At 41.3% G+C, this 17434-nt stretch overlaps 1 protein-coding gene across 2 annotated transcripts; it reads left to right on the forward strand.

Annotated features, from left to right (window-relative positions):
* The first annotated feature begins 1382 nt into the window (after positions 1–1382).
* ATP6AP1L (ATPase H+ transporting accessory protein 1 like) lies at positions 1383–17038 on the forward strand. Of its 2 annotated transcripts, XM_025388506.1 has the most exons (7): positions 1383–1392; positions 1646–1704; positions 2239–2316; positions 2826–3061; positions 8632–8682; positions 11074–11314; positions 16440–17038. In XM_025388506.1, the coding sequence occupies exons 1-7, from the start codon at positions 1383–1385 to the stop codon at positions 16740–16742; spliced, it is 978 nt and encodes a 325-aa protein (XP_025244291.1). In that variant the 3' UTR covers positions 16743–17038. The 2 variants fall into 2 exon arrangements, with proteins under 2 accessions (XP_025244291.1, XP_025244292.1); XM_025388507.1 differs by lacking the exons at positions 1383–1392; positions 1646–1704; positions 2239–2316; positions 2826–3061 and adding an exon at positions 3916–3994 and having other exon boundaries at positions 8631–8682.
* Positions 17039–17434: the final 396 nt, after the last annotated feature.

Here is a 17434-nt window from a genome sequence, read left to right on the forward strand (position 1 = left end):
TAAAAAAAATTGCAAACTCTAAAACAGTATGTCCAGAAAAATCCATTTTTAAACTTTGTGAAAAGTAAATTATATACATATGTGGTGTGTGTTTGTGTGTTTGTATGCGTACAGAGAGGATATATATACACATACAAACACAAGGATATATATCATAATTTATATGCTCATAAGTTTCCAGTATAACTTTTTGGTAATTGAGTCTGTCTTGTTTTCTGTTGGATGTTTTGGCTTTGATATGTTAACAATGCAATGTAGTATGAAATTTCACTGTAAAATGTTTTATATGCTTTACTATTTTGTTATTTTGTATTTGTTATTGGTTAAACCTTAGTGTGTAGCACACTGCTTGGCACATAGTAGGCTCCCCTGCCCGCAATATTATTCAGTGAATAAGAATCAGGTTTTATTTATTTATTTATTTATTTATTTATTTATTTATTTATTTATTTTTTTGAGACGGAGTCTCGCTCTGTCGCCCAGGCTGGAGTGCAGTGGCCGGATCTCAGCTCACTGCAAGCTCCACCTCTCAGGTTTACGCCGTTCTCCTGCCTCAGCCTCCCGAGTAGCTGGGACTACAGGCGCCCGCCACCTCACCCGGCTAGTTTTTTGTGTTTTTTAGTAGAGACGGGGTTTCACCGGGTTAGCCAGGTCTTGATCTCCTGACCTCGTGATCCGCCCGTCTCGGCCTCCCAAAGTGCTGGGATTACAGGCTTGAGCCACCGTGCCCGGCCTTCAGGTTTGATTTAAAATAATTTTTCTGGCTGGGCATGGTGGCTCACACTTGTAATCGCAGCACTTGGGGAGGCCGAGGTGGGTGGATCACCTGAGGTAGGAGTTCAAGAGCAGTCTGGCCAACATGGTGAAACCCCATCTCTACTAAAAATACAAGAATTAATAGGGTGTGGTGGTACACCTGTAATCCCAACTACTCAGGAGGCTGAGGCAGGAGAATCACTCGAACCCAGGAGGCAGAGGTTGCAGGGAGCTGAGATCACACCACTGGACTCCAGCTTGGGCGACAGAGTGAGACTCCATCTCAAATAAAATAAAATACAATAAAATAATTTTTCTTTCTAAAATTTTTCTTTATTTTTCATATTTGTTTTTTGAAGAACATATGTTACTTTCTCTCTCTTTCTGTTAAATGCAGAGACAACAGGGGAGAGACATATTACTTTTTAAATGAGAAATTCACTATTAAGAAATGAACAGTTTTGGCAGGCTGTTTCTGCTCCTCTATTCTGAGATGTAATAAAGTGAAATATACTTCTTAAAATTTCATATAACATCTGAATTGTAGATATTTATTCAGCATCTTTTAATTTTTTTGTTTTTTTTCTAATTTCAGTTCTCCAACATCTTCAAATAAAGAAGTGGTTATGAAGAATGGTAAGACTCCAGTTGCCCACATGATTCCATGTGGGGTGGGGAAGGGCTTTTTCTGTGATAGAATTCCCTGACCAATGGTGTCTGTACCAGGAGTCACTCATGTGAAATCTTATATTAGTGTGTTCTAAATGATGAGCCAAAAGGGGCTTAAGCTTGATATATGTGACAGTGCTTAGCATATTATTGCCACTCAATTACATTAATAAATAAAGGACATTTAGCATTGGTAACCACATCATTATTTATTTGACAGATCAGAATAATGGAGGTACGAAACCAGTCCAGAATTTCACAACAATACCAATCACACAGGTATGGCTATGCCAGGAAACCAGATTGTAATCTAGCTCTAAAAAACTGAAAAACACGTTTCAATCGTGTCTGTGCTCCTGTGAAAATATAAATTATAATTGTATTAATAAGTAACATATTTTTGCTTCAATTTGGGGTGGGGAAATGTATTATGGAATCTCTTTATTTTATTTTATTTTATTTTTTAAATTTTATTTATTTACTTTTTTGAGACGGAGTCTCACTCTGTCACCCAGGCTGGAGTACAGTGGTGCGATCTTGGCTCACTGCAAGCTCCACCTCCCAGATTCACACCACTCTTCTGCCTCAGCCTCCCAAGTAGCCGGGACTACAAGGCACCCACCATCACACCCAGCTAATTTTTTGTATTTTTAGTAGAGATGGAGTTTCACCGTGTTAGCCAGGATGGTCTTGATCTCCTGACCTTGTGATCCACCCGCCTCGGCCTCCCAAAATACTGGGATTACAGGCATGAGCCACCGCGCCTGGCTAGAATCTCTTCTTTTTAAAAGTCAACTTTTATTTTGGATACAGAGGGTCCATGTGCAGATTTGTTACATGGGAATAGTGCATGATGCTGGGGTTTGTGGTATGAATCACATCACCCTGATAGTAAGCATAGTATCCGATAGGTAGTTTTTTAACCTACTCCACTCCCTCCACTCTCCAGTCATCCACAGTGTCGATGGTTTGCATATTTATGTCCATGTGTACTCAATGCTTAGCTCCCACTTACAAGTGAGAACATGTGGTATTTGGTTTTCTGTTTATTATAGAATCTTACAGTTGAGAAAAACCTAAAATACTTAATTTTACTTGCTCTCTTATATTTTCATTACAATATTCAGCTTCATTTCTGTTGCTATAATAATAATAATCTTTGGTTACTGGTAAGCGTAAGTTGCAGCTCTCTATTAACTAATTTTTCTTTTATCTGTATTTACACTAGAGTAATTGGTGTAAATTTCTTTCTTTGTATTGTACATTTTATGGGTTTTAATAAATGTATAATGACATGTATTTACCATTACGGGATATGACTTAGCGCTTTCATTTCTAGGAAGCCTTTTGCACTATAGACACAAGTTCATCTCTTACGTTCTTTATATTTGGTTAATTAGGCTCTCAACTACAATCTGAGCAAAGAAGGGCATTTAGAAAAAGAACCTTGGAATGCATTCAGCCATCATGGCCCAGTTAATGTCTCCATCGATGGAATTTCTTGCATTCTCTTCTGGGCCAAAAGAATCACGATTAAATTTAAGAATCAAACCTGGCTGGACCTTACAGACAAGGCATTTGGTCAGAAGGTAACAGTGGACCCTGACAACTCAAATTGCACTGAAGAAAGTGCTAGGTATGTTGATCTCTCAGTTTGAGGAAGCCCTTAGGGCTATTGCGTTGTTAACTCTGCATTCAATTTTTTTGTCATTTCAAAAAAAAAAAAAAAAAGGCTCCTTTGTATAGGACCCTGACACACATCTTTTTTTTTTTTTTTGAGACGGAGTCTCGCTCTGTCGCCCAGGCTGGAGTGCAGTGGCCAGATCTCAGCTCACTGCAAGCTCCGCCTCCCGGGTTCCCGCCATTCTCCTGCCTCAGCCTCCCGAGTAGCTGGGACCACAGGCGCCGCCACCTCGCCCGGCTAATTTTTTGTGTTTTTAGTAGAGACGGGGTTTCGCTGTGTTAGCCAGGATGGTCTCGATCTCCTGACCTTGTGATCCGCCCGTCTCGGCCTCCCAAAGTGCTGGGATTACAGGCTTGAGCCACTGCGCCCGGCCGACACACATCTTTGAGAAAGTATTTACTGTCTAAAATAAAGGAACAAGTCAGAAGTTAACTTCAAAAATTGTTGGCTGGGCGTGGTGGCTCATGCCTGTAATCCCAGCACTTTGGAAGGCTGAGGTGGTGGATCACCTGAGATCAGGAGTGTAAGACCTGCCTGGCCAACATGGTGAAACCTCGTCTCTACAAAAATACAAAAATTAGCCGGGCATGGTGGTGGGTGCCTGTAATCCCATCTACTCAGGAGGCTGAGGCAGGAGAATTGCTTGAACCTGGGAGGCGGAGGTTGCGGTGAGCTGAGATCCCATCATTGCACTCCAGCCTGGGCGACAGAGTGAGACTCGGTCAAAAAAAAAAAAAAAAAAGTTATATTTTCCTGGCAGTTTTCTGCTGAACCTTTTTGCTAATTGTCAGAATAACTTGTAGAAAATGAGACTTTGGAAAGCGAGGGTTCTCAAACTCATTTTGAAAACAGCAAAGGATTCCAGGCTTGGTCTCACCTCCAAATGTTAGGTGTTAAACTACTTTTATCCTATCAGGGAAGAGATCACATATCCCAGCAGGGTCATGCACATTCTAGTGGGTGACACACTAGCCAGGACAAATGCTTGACTCTGTGGAGGTGGGGGGCGGGGGGGTGTCAGTGTGCTGAAATAGTGGAATATTGCCTGTTTGCAAATGTGCAGGGCACTTTTCAATGGCTAAATTCCAGATAATTCTTTGGGACATTTCAAAATGATTGAAATAATTAGTTTTGATTTGAGATAAGCAGATTAAACAAATAACATGTTTGAAGGGCAAATCAATTTCCAATGCCTTTTTCTGCTTTTCAGTCATCCAAGCAAAAATTTTTGTTTTTATTTATTTTGGTCCAGGGAGAGGAAATCTGGCATGTCCTGCTTGCTTTCTATAAACCTTCTTTTCAACATTTGTTGGTAAAATAGATCCGTTTGGAAGATTCTCTGCATTTGTTCTGGTTTGGTTTAGATGGGTAGGGTGCTTTATATAAAGCATAACTGTGTGCGTGTGTGTGTGTGTATTCTTTTTCTACTTTATGTACTTTGGCTAGAAACATCCTTTTATTCCTGAACCTTACTTCCCACTTAAAAATTCTTGGTGATGGGTAAAAATGGATTCTATTAATATACAATTAAAAGTCATATTACAAATCTGAGTATCTTGCTGTTCAGAACGACTATCTTTTATTAGGGATTTAGGGAATTGTAAGTGGAAGCATCTAGAGTCCTCTCAGATTTGTTTATCCTGTTATAGCTCAACTATCCAAGACTATCAAAGAGACTATGGAATGCTGAGAGCTCAGGACCTTTTCCTGGGGTGCTAATTAATTCCCCACAGGGCTCTTTATTTGTGGTCAGTTGCACAGAGAGAGGCTGCCTGCTTGGGGATAATCTTGGCTGTCTATGGCTGACTGGCTCTCCTTGATTCCATTTATCCTGACCCTAGGGCATTTGTGGGAGAAAATCAGGGTCCTACAGTTGTTTGTTTTTTATTTTATTTTATTTTATTATTTTATTTTAAAGACAGAGTCTTGCTCGTTGCCCAAGCTGGAGTGCAATGGCACGATCTCAACTCACTGCAACCTCTGCCTCCCGGGTTCAAGTGATTCTCCTGCCTCTGCCTCCCGAGTAGCTGGGATTACAGGCAGGTGCCACCACACCTGACTAGTTGTTTGTATTTTTAGTAGAGACAGACAGGGTTTCACCATGTTGGCCATGCTGATCTCGAACTCCTGACCTCAGGTGGTCTGCCCACTTTGTGTTCTCCCAAAGTGCTGGGATTACAGGTGTGAGCTGCCGCGCCCGGCCACCTACAGCTTTTTTTTTTTTTTTTTTTTGCTGGGTTTTAGAGACCTGTGATTACTGGGAACCTAGAGACAGAAAGAATGAAAACTTGGCCTCTAGGCCCAGTTCTACCAGAGAGCTTTGTGATTTTATAGGCAGGACATGTAGGATCATCATCTGTCAAATGGAGATGACGGCATCTATTCATTATAGCTATGAGGCCTTGAGCACTTACTGTGGGCCAGGCACGGTGCGAGCTCTTCATAGGCCCATGTCTGTTATTCCTCACAGTAACTCTCGGAGTCACAGGCAGTTATCATGACAGAGGTTAGAAAACTTCCTAAAGTCATGGAGTATGTATGTTCGTAGAGCTGGGCTTTAAAACATCTTTAAAAATGACCATGTATCTTCTTCCTCTTGGCCCTATCTTACAAGGTTGTGGAAAACACATGAGGAAATATATGCATAAGCACTTTGAGATCTTGTTGAGTGCTGTTCAGAGTATTAATAGTAGTAGCATTCTTTTCCTTCCTGGCATCCCAGTGATAACTAGAGTGAAACAGTGTCTAAATTTCTTCAGTAAGCGTTGGGTCTCACAGGACACAAATTAAAGATTGGGCAGAACTTGACTGTCTTTTTGGACACTGCCTTAGAATTCTATTCAGGTGTGAGCCCTGAGTGTGCAGCGTCCACCTGCTGGAGTCCTGCACAGGTGAGTGTGCAGGCATCCTGGACAGCCTGCCCAAAGAGGGGCAACAGGAGGCTTCCAGGAAGGGAAGTGTCAAGGACCAGCTGCTGAGACCTAGTGGCTGATTCCTGTGAATTCCATGGATGAGCCAGATGCCCTTGTGCTGGCAAGGAAATCTTAAGATCTCAAGAAGCAGAATGGGAGTTGCTGAAATAACAAACCGAAAGAAAGATATAACCATGTAAGGTCAAAAGCACAGATTAAAAAAAGATGACCACGTTTTAGCTCTTGGAAACAAAATGTTCAGAGAGAGGCAAATTATTGGCAGATGGATTTGCTACGGAAGTCTTTTTAAATAGTGAAAGCCCTGCAAATAGAGCATAATCCCAGCATCTGTGTGTATTTGGAATTTAGGCAATTACAGCCTGAAGAATTCAGAATCCATTTTACATGTGTGAGAGTAGAGCGCTTGAAAGAGTAAAAAGAGCTCCTTTTTGAACAGCTCTTGTTCCAGGTTGTATTTCTCCTTTGTATTCCCAATTGATGGCACAGTACCTGATACTTAAAGATCCTCGTGGCTGAGCACAGTGGCTCACACCTGTAATCCCAGTACTTTGGGAGGCCAAGATGGGCAGATCACCTGAGATTAGGAGTTAGGGACCAGCCTGGCCAACATGATGAACCCTGTCTTTACCAAAGGTACAAAAATTAGCCAGGTGTGGTGGTGCATGCCTGTAGTCCCAGCTACACAGGAGGCTGAGGTGGGAGGATTGCTTGAGCCTGAGAGTTGGAGGGTGCAGTGAGTGGAGATTATGCCACTGCCCCTGAGCCTGTGCGACAGAACAAGACCCTGTCTCAAAAAACAAAAAAAGGCAACAAACATTTTCATCATGCCCCGAAGTTTCTATGTGTTTCTTAGTAATGCATCTTTCCAACCACTGTCACATCGCCAGATAACCACTGATCTGCTATTATTATCAATTAGTTTGCACATTCTAGAATTTTATATAAATATAATCCCATGTGTGTACTCTTTTTTAGTGTAGCCACTGTCACTTAGCTTAATGATTTTGATAATCTTCCATGTTATTGCATGTGTTAATGGTATTTCCCTTTTCATTGCTGAGTAGTAGTCCATATTATAGATGTACCACAACTTATCTGTTCACCTGTTGATAGACATTTGTTTTTTCTCTCACTTTTTGCATAACTTTCCCACTAAAGTCACTATGAACATTCATGTACAAGTCTTTGTGGCAGCGGGTATTTTCATTTCTCTTATCTGTCATTCCAACTAGGGGTAGAATGCCTGGATCATATAGTATGTGTATGTTTACCTTTTTAGAAAACAGCCAAACTGTTTTTTAAGTGGCCGCATCTTTTCCTTTTTTCCAGCATCGTATGAGAGTTCCAGTTGCTTCCCATTCTCACTAACACTTCGTATGGTCAGAGTGAGGCTAGAGAAGGCATTTTTATATTTCTGCATGTTTAGGAATTTCTGAACAAATTTTTACTGGGAACTGGGTGAAAAGATAAGTGTTAGAGTTAGTGAGAGATTTACCTCTTGAAAGTAATGTGTTCATGTATCAAGGGGTAATGAAACTCAAAGCCATAGAGAGATTCCAGGGGTTAGAAACTCAGAGAGGCTTATCTTATCCTCCCCTTGGAGATATGTATTTACATACCATGGGTATGAGACCTGCAACCATTTGTCTCCTTATGGTGAGCGATTTGCTTCCATCCAAAGGCTAATTAAACTCTTTCACTCAAAGACTAATCATCCCTCTTCTCTTCCTAAGGAGAATTTATTGACACTAGGGGAGCAAATGTTTCTCTCCCTCTCTCGGGAGGTGAGAAGGGATCCACGGTCTCTCTCCTATGTAAACTCTCAGATGGATAATTTTGGTGTTCCTCATCTGTATTACAAATCCCAATATGTGTAGGATGACATCTGGCTCTTCTCATGCTGCCTAGTGGGGGAGAATTGGATTAGAAGGGGGAACCACTATGGTTGTTCTCATGAGTAAGTCATAATTCATCTGTCTTTGCTCTGGGAAATCTTATGTTTACTCTCAGGAAAATAGGAATAAATGTAGTTATTAAAAGCTTAAGAGTCAGTTTAAAAAATGGTTTAGCCATTCTGATTCCTGTACTGTGTTATCTTTATTGTGGTTTTATTTTACATTCCCTGAATGTCTAATGGTCCTGAGCATCTTTTCATGTACTTATTGACCATTTGTATATCTTTCTTTAAAACATGATTGAGTCTTCTGACAATTTTTGCGATTTTTACATTGGGCTGTCTTTTTGTTGAGTTGTTAGTGTTATTTATTGTATTCTGGATAAAGTTCTTTATGTATATGTGTTGTGAGTATTTTCTCCTGTTGTGTGGCTTGCCTTTCTTGTTTTCTTAAACAGTGTCTTTTGAAGAGTAAAAATTTTGGATTTTAGTAAAATGCAATTTATCAGTTGTTTCTTTTATGGTTTATGCTTTTGTATTTTTTTCAGGAAACCATTGCCTACCTCAAGATTAAAAAAATGTTCTATACATTTTGTGTGTTAGGTGTTACGTGACCCACCTTGAGGTAACTTTTGAGTAGATATGAAGTTAGGGTTATTCTTATTTTCATAGACTGTGTTGTTTCCTTTTCTTAGGTTGTCTTTGAAGCTTGTTGATGCTGGAAACCCCAGAGGTCTTGCTATAAGGTAGGTAGGACAGCACTTTAGAGCATCGCAGCTTCAGCACTTCAGATTAGCTCTCTAAAATGTATTCATTCCACATGTGTGAAGCAGGGGCTTGCTATATGCCCAAGCACTGTGACACATTGCATGCCACATCAACCTAATTACACTGAAAAGTTGGTGCTGTGATATGATGGGATCCTATACTGATGCTTTCTTTCTAAAAGTTTCTACCAAAATACCCATAACTTCCCTCTCCCCCACCCCTCATGCCGCCTGCATTAAGGACTTAGAAAACTCCCAGTCCTGAGAATGTAATATCCTTTTCATCTGAGAAAAGAAGAAAATAGAAATAAAGCTCTAAGGACTGGGGCTCTGGTTTGAAACTATTTTCTATAGCTTCTTATAACGAATCACACTTTACCATTTAACTACAATGAAAAAGCCTCATTATGTGCGTTCCCCAGCAGACAATCAACAGAGGCCTACAGTTTTTTGGTGTTTAGGTATGAAAGGATGCATCTGCCAACAGTGACTTTAGCCAAGCAGTTAGGAACTGCTCCTGAGGTGGGGGGAACAATTTGAAGGCATTATTATTTTTTTCTTATAAAAATACAGTGCTTCCCTTCCTATAAGACAAACTTGTTAGTGGAGATAAGTAGTTGTGTCTTTAACATTATTTGGAAAAGCAGCAGGATTGTGCTAGGGCAGTCTTTCTTAAGCTTTGCTCTGTGGGACACTTCTGCTCTGTAAGAATATTTATAAGATTTTATGAAAAGGGGGTTCTGTGGTCAAATGTGTCTGGGAACGACTCTAAACCATGTCTTCCTCTTGGCAATTCACAGTGTAAACTTGTATGTTAAAGTTTCTGAGAAGAAATAATCTTAAGGAAGACTATTGCACTTTGTAACTTTGACTAACTCGGTGTTTCCTGTGTTTAACTTTGGAGAGCCTTCTTCCTCGGAACACTTGTCTACATATCATGGGAGACTAGTGTTTCACTGATCATAATTTAGAAAATATATGCCATCATCTTTCAGAGCAACTTTACAAGTAAATAGAACCCCACAAGGTGACCAAACACACATATCTGTTTGATCTAGAAATGGAGAATATTTTTGGTCGTAATTCTACTTTTCTCCAAAATGAAAAATAGCTTTATTATTATTGTTGTTATTATTATTTATTCTGATGAGAGAGGTATGTACCAGGCACTGTCAGTACTCCATGAATATCTACATGGTCCTTTCCATTTGAGAGTACTGTAGCCTACCTGCTGAACTTTCAACTCCCAGCCTCTCTTTGCCTAAAAGCTTTCTCTGGCCCACTGTCCCCAGTCCCTGGCCCATTGACTGGAGGAAACATACACACACCTCAGCTCCCTCCCCATCAGGTGAGATAACTCAGCAGCATGTGCTGTACTCTGGCTCCCAGGTTCCATCACGGCAATGAAGCCCTGCTTGTCCACATTGGACACTTGCTTAATAATGTGCCTCTTTTAGCTGCCTTCCCTTCCTCTGTCGTTTCTTTTCTCTCCATTTTACATATTTTGAATGACTGAACTCCTCTGAATATTTCTTATATTCACACCCTTGTCTTAGGGTCTTCTTGCAAAGGAGCCAAACAGAGACAAGAAAAACTAATGAAAACAGAAAAATCAGAAAATATTGAGCTACAGAAAGAAGAAAATGAAAATCATCAATAATCTAAACACCATTTGCAATCACTACTAATGTTTTAATCTCCATCCTTCCAGACATTTTTCTCTATGCAGTCACATATTTTTTTAAAAATTGAAATAAAATGATAATGACAAGTAAATTATGACTTTTTTCATGGCTGGAAAACAGTCCATTCCGAAAGAGTTAAGATTGGATTTGAAGCCCAGCTCTGACACTCACTCTCCCAGTGAGCTTATTCAAGCCCTTTGTGTTTTAGATTCCTTGCCTGTGAAATTAGAATAAGGATATTATCTACCACATAGTGTTGCAGTGCAGGTTAAACACAATACACATACATAACACAGAAGCTATCAAGAGAGCTATTACCATTATTTTAAACCACAATTTAGCAAATTCTTCATTGATGTCCATTTAAGTTTTTCTCAAATTTTTTGATGAATAAACCCATAATCAAGTGTTGATTCTGAAAAAGCAAAAACAAAACAAACAAACCCAAACTTTGTGTTTTTTTCTTTCGTAGGAATTTGCACTGTCCACTTTGGGGCCTGCCCTGTCATTTTCTCTTTCCCATCCATCCAGGGCAGGCTCTGCAACAAAAGTGAAGCCTCTCCCCAAGCCCGTTCTGCCGCCTGACAAAAGAGGGCGCCATTGTACTGTTCATAGATGATGCCTTGCGTCGGTAAATGTGGGAACAGTTCTTTAGGAGTAATGCTGATTTTATAACCATTTTCAGATTCATCCTTACCAATTACAACAAGTTGTCCATCCAGAGCTGGTTTACTTTGCGCCGAGTCGAGATCGTTTCCAACAATTCAATCCAAGCAGTCTTTAACCCAACTGGCATACATGCTCCCTCCGGTTACTCCTACCGCTGCCAACGCGTGGGCAACCTGCCGCGGGACCAGGCCCTCTTGCTGCCCAGCAACACGGATGATGGGTCGAGCCTGTGGGAGGTCACTCTTATTGATTTCCAGGTAATAAACTAAAACCTATGCTCAATGCACCTGCGTTTTTGGTACCAAAGGAGCTCAATGTTTGTTTAAAAACACCTGAAACAAACCTAGATGCTTAAGGAAAAGAGAAGTAGATGCCTTTAAAAGAATATTGGTGGGTTTTTTCCTTTGCCTTTTAAGGTATGAAATGGAATAGGATAGAGAATTTTATCTCCCTGTACCCCCCACCCCCTACCCAAGGCTTGCTTTTGCATTCAGCTTTATCCAGCACTAATAATTATCAGTGAGGAATGCCAGCCATCTAAGCCCTAGCGAAGCTGTGGGTGAAGCCAGGGCCTGACACTTCCTGCAATGAGAGGCCCTTCTGGGGAGAGACATTGGTGGACAATTATTTTATTTCCTTCAGGGAGTGGCACAGTGATCCTATCAGGGAAGATAAGAAGTATATCTGCAGTGTGAGTGACAGCTTTGGCAGTTAGTAGGAAGGGACTCAGCGGGGAGTCAAAAATATCCCAAAGATCTTCTTGAAGGTATTTGGAGAAAGGAATGGGGTGTAAGAGATTCCTTTTCACTACCAGAATCTTAGGTTGAGAGACATTCTGTCAAGTTCCTCTATCCTGTTTACCTGTGAATGAAGCTTAGCTTGTTCCTGCCACTCCCTGAAATAGTAGGCAGGGCTTTGCATGTACCTCTCGTGGGCACATTCCAACCTTTTCCAGATATATATGGGCATTCTCATATGTACATATTCTTCCCTTCCATCCTTCCCAAGCTTCTGTAGAGAAGTGTGGTGTGGATGAAAGGCAGTTTGGGGTAGGGAAGGAGCTCACATTTTGGAGTCAGACAGACCTGGTGTCAAATTACTGCTCAGCCACCAGGGCAAGTTACTTAACCTCTCTCAGTTTCTCACCTATCTTTGTTAATATAAGGAATATGTGGCCTAAGGTATGTAGAAACACTCAGTAGTGCGCCAGGCGTGGACTAACAATAATTGCTACACGTGAGTGTCCCGTGTGTGTTGGTGCTGTGGTTATTTTATGTACTTTGTCTTCAGAACTTACCATAATGCTGCAAGGTCCTTTTATGAATGAGGTGACTGAATCTCTGATAATCATATAATTTTTCTAAGGAGTATAACTGATAGAGTTAATGGTAGAGGCACGACTCAAATTCTGGACAGTTTGGTTCCAAGGATTCTTTTGTGTGTGTATGTATAAAATGTTTATAAATATTAATATATATTATGTATGTGTATGTTTATACATGTGTGTATGTGTGTGTGTATATATACATATACAGAAACGGCAGTGAGGATACAATGACAACAAGGAATATTTTACAAATAATTTCGCCTAATTAGACCAGGGGAATTGATTGATTTATACTTCTAACTTGTTCCGGAAATGACTTAGTTGACTTATGGAAATACTACTTATGAAAAATTACTTTCAAAAATAGGCAAATCATTTCACGGCCATTAGGATGGCTATTATAAACAACAACAAACAAACAGAAAATAATAAGTGTTGGCAAGGCCAGGGAGAAGTTGGAACTCTTGTGCATTGCTGTTGGGAATGTAAAATGGTGTGGATGCTGTGGCAAATAATATGGAGTTTCCTCAAGAAGTTAAACATACAATCACCAAGGGATCCAGCAACTCTACTTCTGGCTATGTACTCCAAATAATTGAAAGCAGGGACTTGAACAGCTTTCACCTATGTTTATACCTATGTTCATGGCAGCATTATTCACAATAACCAAAAGGTGCAAGCAACCCGAATGTCTATCAATGGACGAATGGATCGACAAACCTAGTGTATATGTACAGTGGAATATTATTCAGCATTAAAAATGAAGAAAATTTGGGAGTGGTGGCTCATGCCTTTAAACCCAGCACTTAGGGAGGCTGAGGCGGGAGGATCACTCTTGAGCCCAGGAGTTTGAGACCAGCCTAGGCAACATAGTGAGACCCCCATCTCTACAAACAATTTTTAAAAAAGAAATCATCAGGGGGCATAGTGGTATCACCTGTAGTCCCAGCTACTTGGGAGGCTGAGGTGGGAGGATTGCTTGAGCCCAGGAGGTGGAGGCTTCGGTGAGCCAAGATTCTACCACTGCACTCCAACCTGAGTGACAGATGCCTCAAAAAAATTAAATTTAAAAAGAGGAAGGAAATTTGGATACATGCTACAACATAAATGAACGTTGAAGACATTATGCTAAGTGGAATAAGCCAGCCACAACAGAACAAATATTGCATCATTTCACTTATATGAGGTACTTACAGTTGTCAAACCCCGAGATGGAAAGTAGAATAGTAGTTGCCAGGGACTGAAGGGAGGAGGGAATGGGCAGTTAGTATTTAATGGGAGTAATGTTTCAGTATTGCAAGATGTGAAAATGTTCTGGAGATGGACGGCAGCAATGGTTGCACAACAATGTGAATGTACTTAATAGCCCTGAACTGTATACACTTAACATGGTTAGATGATAAATTTTATATCATATATATTTTATAATAAACAATTAAAACAAAAAATTTAGCAAAGATGTGGGCGCAGAGAAAAACAAAGGAAGAAAATGTCAGTTAGAGCCACCAGTGAGGTTAATATACAAAACCACGAGACCATTTGTCTGCACTGACTGGAGGCGGCACAGGAATTTGGCTCTGAAGTTCTGGAGCAGGCAGTATGAGAAATACTCAGTTACATGTTCACAGGGTCCCTAAGACTGCTGCCAGTGTGCTTGGGATGAGCACATTCATCCCTGGTGGTGTGAGATGTGTACATCCTTATGAGCATTCGTACCATAAACACGGCTTTCAGGGGGACAGGTGGGCCTTGTTGAAACCCCCTTCATGTGAAGAGATGGCAGAACACAAACTCAGTCCAGTGGAGAGGAGGTGGTGGTGATGGTGGCTGAGGTATGTGTACAAAAGGCTGCTGTCCACATGCGCAGCTCTGCTGGCCTGGCTTATGGTGGGAATAGAGTATAGAGCAATGTGGCTGGTGTGGCAAACTCAAGTACCTTGGGTAACTGGTGATTTGGGCTGGGACTGTGGCAAAGGGTAGCCTTCATCACAGTGAGCATTTTACAAATTCAACCGTGCTGATTTTTGCTTTGTAGGAATGCAGGGCTGGTGTTGCTGAATCTTTTCAATAGAAGCTAGATTGGTGGATTCTCACAGGAAATTTTCAGGATATTCCGAGCACTGCGTCAAACAAAACTCACCTGTGGGCTAGAAAGAGCATGTCTGTATAACCTCTAGTCCAGGAAATGGGTGGACAGTGTATCAGGCATTCTCCACACTTACTGTTCTCAACCAAGTCTTGTTAAGAATTAAGTGGCAGTTGGCCGGGTGTGGTGGCTCATGCTTGTAATCCCAGCACTTTAGGAGGCCGAGATGGGTGGATCACCTGAGGTCAGGAGTTTGAGACTAGCCTGGCCAACATGGTGAAACCCTGCCTCTACTAAAAATACAAAATTTAGCTGGGCATGGTGGCAAGCGTCTGTAATCCCAGCTACTTGGGAGGCTGAGGCAGGAGAATCGCTTGAGCCCTGAAAGTGGAGATTGCAGTACGCTGAAATCCTGCCATTGCACGCCAGCCTGGGCAACAAGAGCAAAACTCTGTCTCAAAAAAAAAAAAAAAAAAAAGAATTAAGTGTCAGTCAACCTGAGGACATTCTCCTTGGCTGGAGTTGCAGAATCAAGTGAGGTCGTCTTTTGTCATGGCGGAGCTCGACTCTTCAGGCACCAGTCTAAAGAGAAGGTCACTCTGCCTCTTCACAGGAGGGGCAGGGCAGGGATCCCCAAAGCCAGAACAAGAGTCCCCTTCAGAAGCTGCTTTGGGTTCAATCAAGAGCACAGACAGTTGGGCGAGCAAGGCCCCTTGCGTCTATGGAGTGATGGGCGGCCTCAATAATTCTAACACACACGGGACAATGCCAAAGTGCTCACTTAAGCCATCAAAGTGAATTTTCAGTAAAGCACTCATGGATAGTTCAGTCGTCTGATGTACTCTTTAAAAACTGAGTAGGTGTCTGAATGAGGCAATGCTGTGTAGGGTCATACTTTTAAAGCCAGCTAGACAAGGGGCTGTCTTCCACAAGCGATGGCTCTTGTTTTAAAGTAATTGCTTTGTAGCCCTGTTTCATTTTGACAGTGTTAGATATCAGTGCCAGTTCTCAATTTGAACCTCTCTTTCTTTCAAGTAATGATACCATTTCATCTGCACATAATGGAAAGCTTTTCTTTCTATTTGGTTGGTGCAAAAGTGATTGCGGTTTTTGCCATTAAAAGTAATGGGTAGGATGCAAGGAGGGATCCAGAAATGGGACGAAGTCTGTATGGTAAAACCAATAGAGAGACAGGGTAGGGAGGAGGAAGAGAGAGAACCCACCAGGAGCTATGGAGTGCGAGTCTGACGCCCACTGCCCAGGTTTCAATTACACCATCACAACATTTACTGTTGTGTGACTCTAGGCAAGTTACTTAATTTTTCTGTGCCTCAGTTTCCTCATCCATAAAGTAGGAATGAAATAGTAACTTACTCCTAGGCTCTTTGCATACTGAAAAAATTAAGGCAGTTTATGGTACACAAAAACCTTTGATAAGTGTTAGCTTTTATCATTATTATTTATCTTTTACCTCATTAAGGATCATGACACCCCCCTTCAAAGACTCTTCCTCATTCCTGTCAATAGAATCAAAGGCACAAAATCTTTCACAAAGTCTTTGTGAAACTTATACTAGCCTTATAAAATTTTGAGTGTGCTTTGGATTTTAGAGACAACACAGCAGTTGTGGTTTTTCCATGAATTGGAATATTTCTAAGGATCAGATTAAAAGAGGTTTTCTTGCAGAGCCTTGAAATCAAGGTTTTATTTCAGTCTTGAATTTCATGAGCCTCCTAGTTATGACAACCATACATCCCAGAATTTCTGGGTCAGTCCTGTTTTAAGATTGAGTTGTACTGTCCCCATAAGCACAATCACATTTGTCAAATCGTGTGGCTAAATTATTCAGCAAATAGGGTGACAGTATATGAAATTTGGCTACCTAGGGGCCAGAACTGCCAGCCCAACTGGGAAGTAGATCCTAGGAGAGAAGGGATGTATCACTTCAGCTCCTTCCTTTCTCCTGCAGATCCAAGGTTTTGCCATCAAGGGGGGACGGTTTACGAAGGCCCAAGACTGCGCCTCCTCCTTCTCGCCAGCTATTCTGATTGGCCTGGCAACGTCCCTGATCCTGCTGCTGGTGTTGGCCTACGCCTTGCACATGCTCATCTACCTGCGGTATCTGGACCGGCACTACGATCTCATCGCCTCTCCTGCCCACTTCCCGCAGCTGAAAGCTGGAGACACAGCTGACGAGAAGGAGCTGCTGAGGAGCCAGGGGGCTGAATGCTATGAACTGAGAAGCCAACAGATCAGCAAAATCTATGTTTAGCAGCACAGGCTGGCCCCCACCACGTCCACAGTGGGCTCCGAAAGTTGTTTCTGTTCTACGCTATTTGACTTGTGAATTACAGATTTTCACCAAATGGATTGATTACAAAAGAAAAAAAAAAAGAAAAAACAGAAAAAGGAAATATATAATGAATTCTTTTTGAACCATCCTCTGGCCTACGTAGGTAGACTTGGGGCAATGAAAAAAGGCATCTCAGGGACCCCACAAAGACAAATATGACTGTTAGTTGCCTCAAAGTACCCTGAAAACAAAGGAGTATTTCAAGTAGGGAAAAAGAAAGAGAAAGAGAGAGAGAGAAAGAAAAAGAAGAAGGAGGAGGAGGAGGGGAGGAAGGGAGGGAGAGATGGAGGGAGAGAGAGAGAAAGATTGGCAACACAGAGGAAGGAAAACACACTCGGTCCTCCTTGCCTGTGCCAGTTTGGATGTGATAATTATAGAAATAATAAACCCAAGATTATCTGGAGGTTCATAATTTAAACTATTTTGTAACATAATTTGCATTTCTAGATATTATGTCCCAATTTTGTTTTAAAAATAGTCTTTTTCTCTTTCACAGAAATGTTGAGGGAGGACTCCAGTCCATGTGGCAGAGCACTTTATTTAAGGACCTTCTTGTCCTTTACTTTGCTGTTCAGAAGCAGTACAGCTCCATCTGTGAAGCAGGGGTGATA

Source organism: Theropithecus gelada, chromosome 6 (genome assembly GCF_003255815.1).
Source record: "Theropithecus gelada isolate Dixy chromosome 6, Tgel_1.0, whole genome shotgun sequence".
Classification (NCBI taxonomy): domain Eukaryota; kingdom Metazoa; phylum Chordata; class Mammalia; order Primates; family Cercopithecidae; genus Theropithecus; species Theropithecus gelada.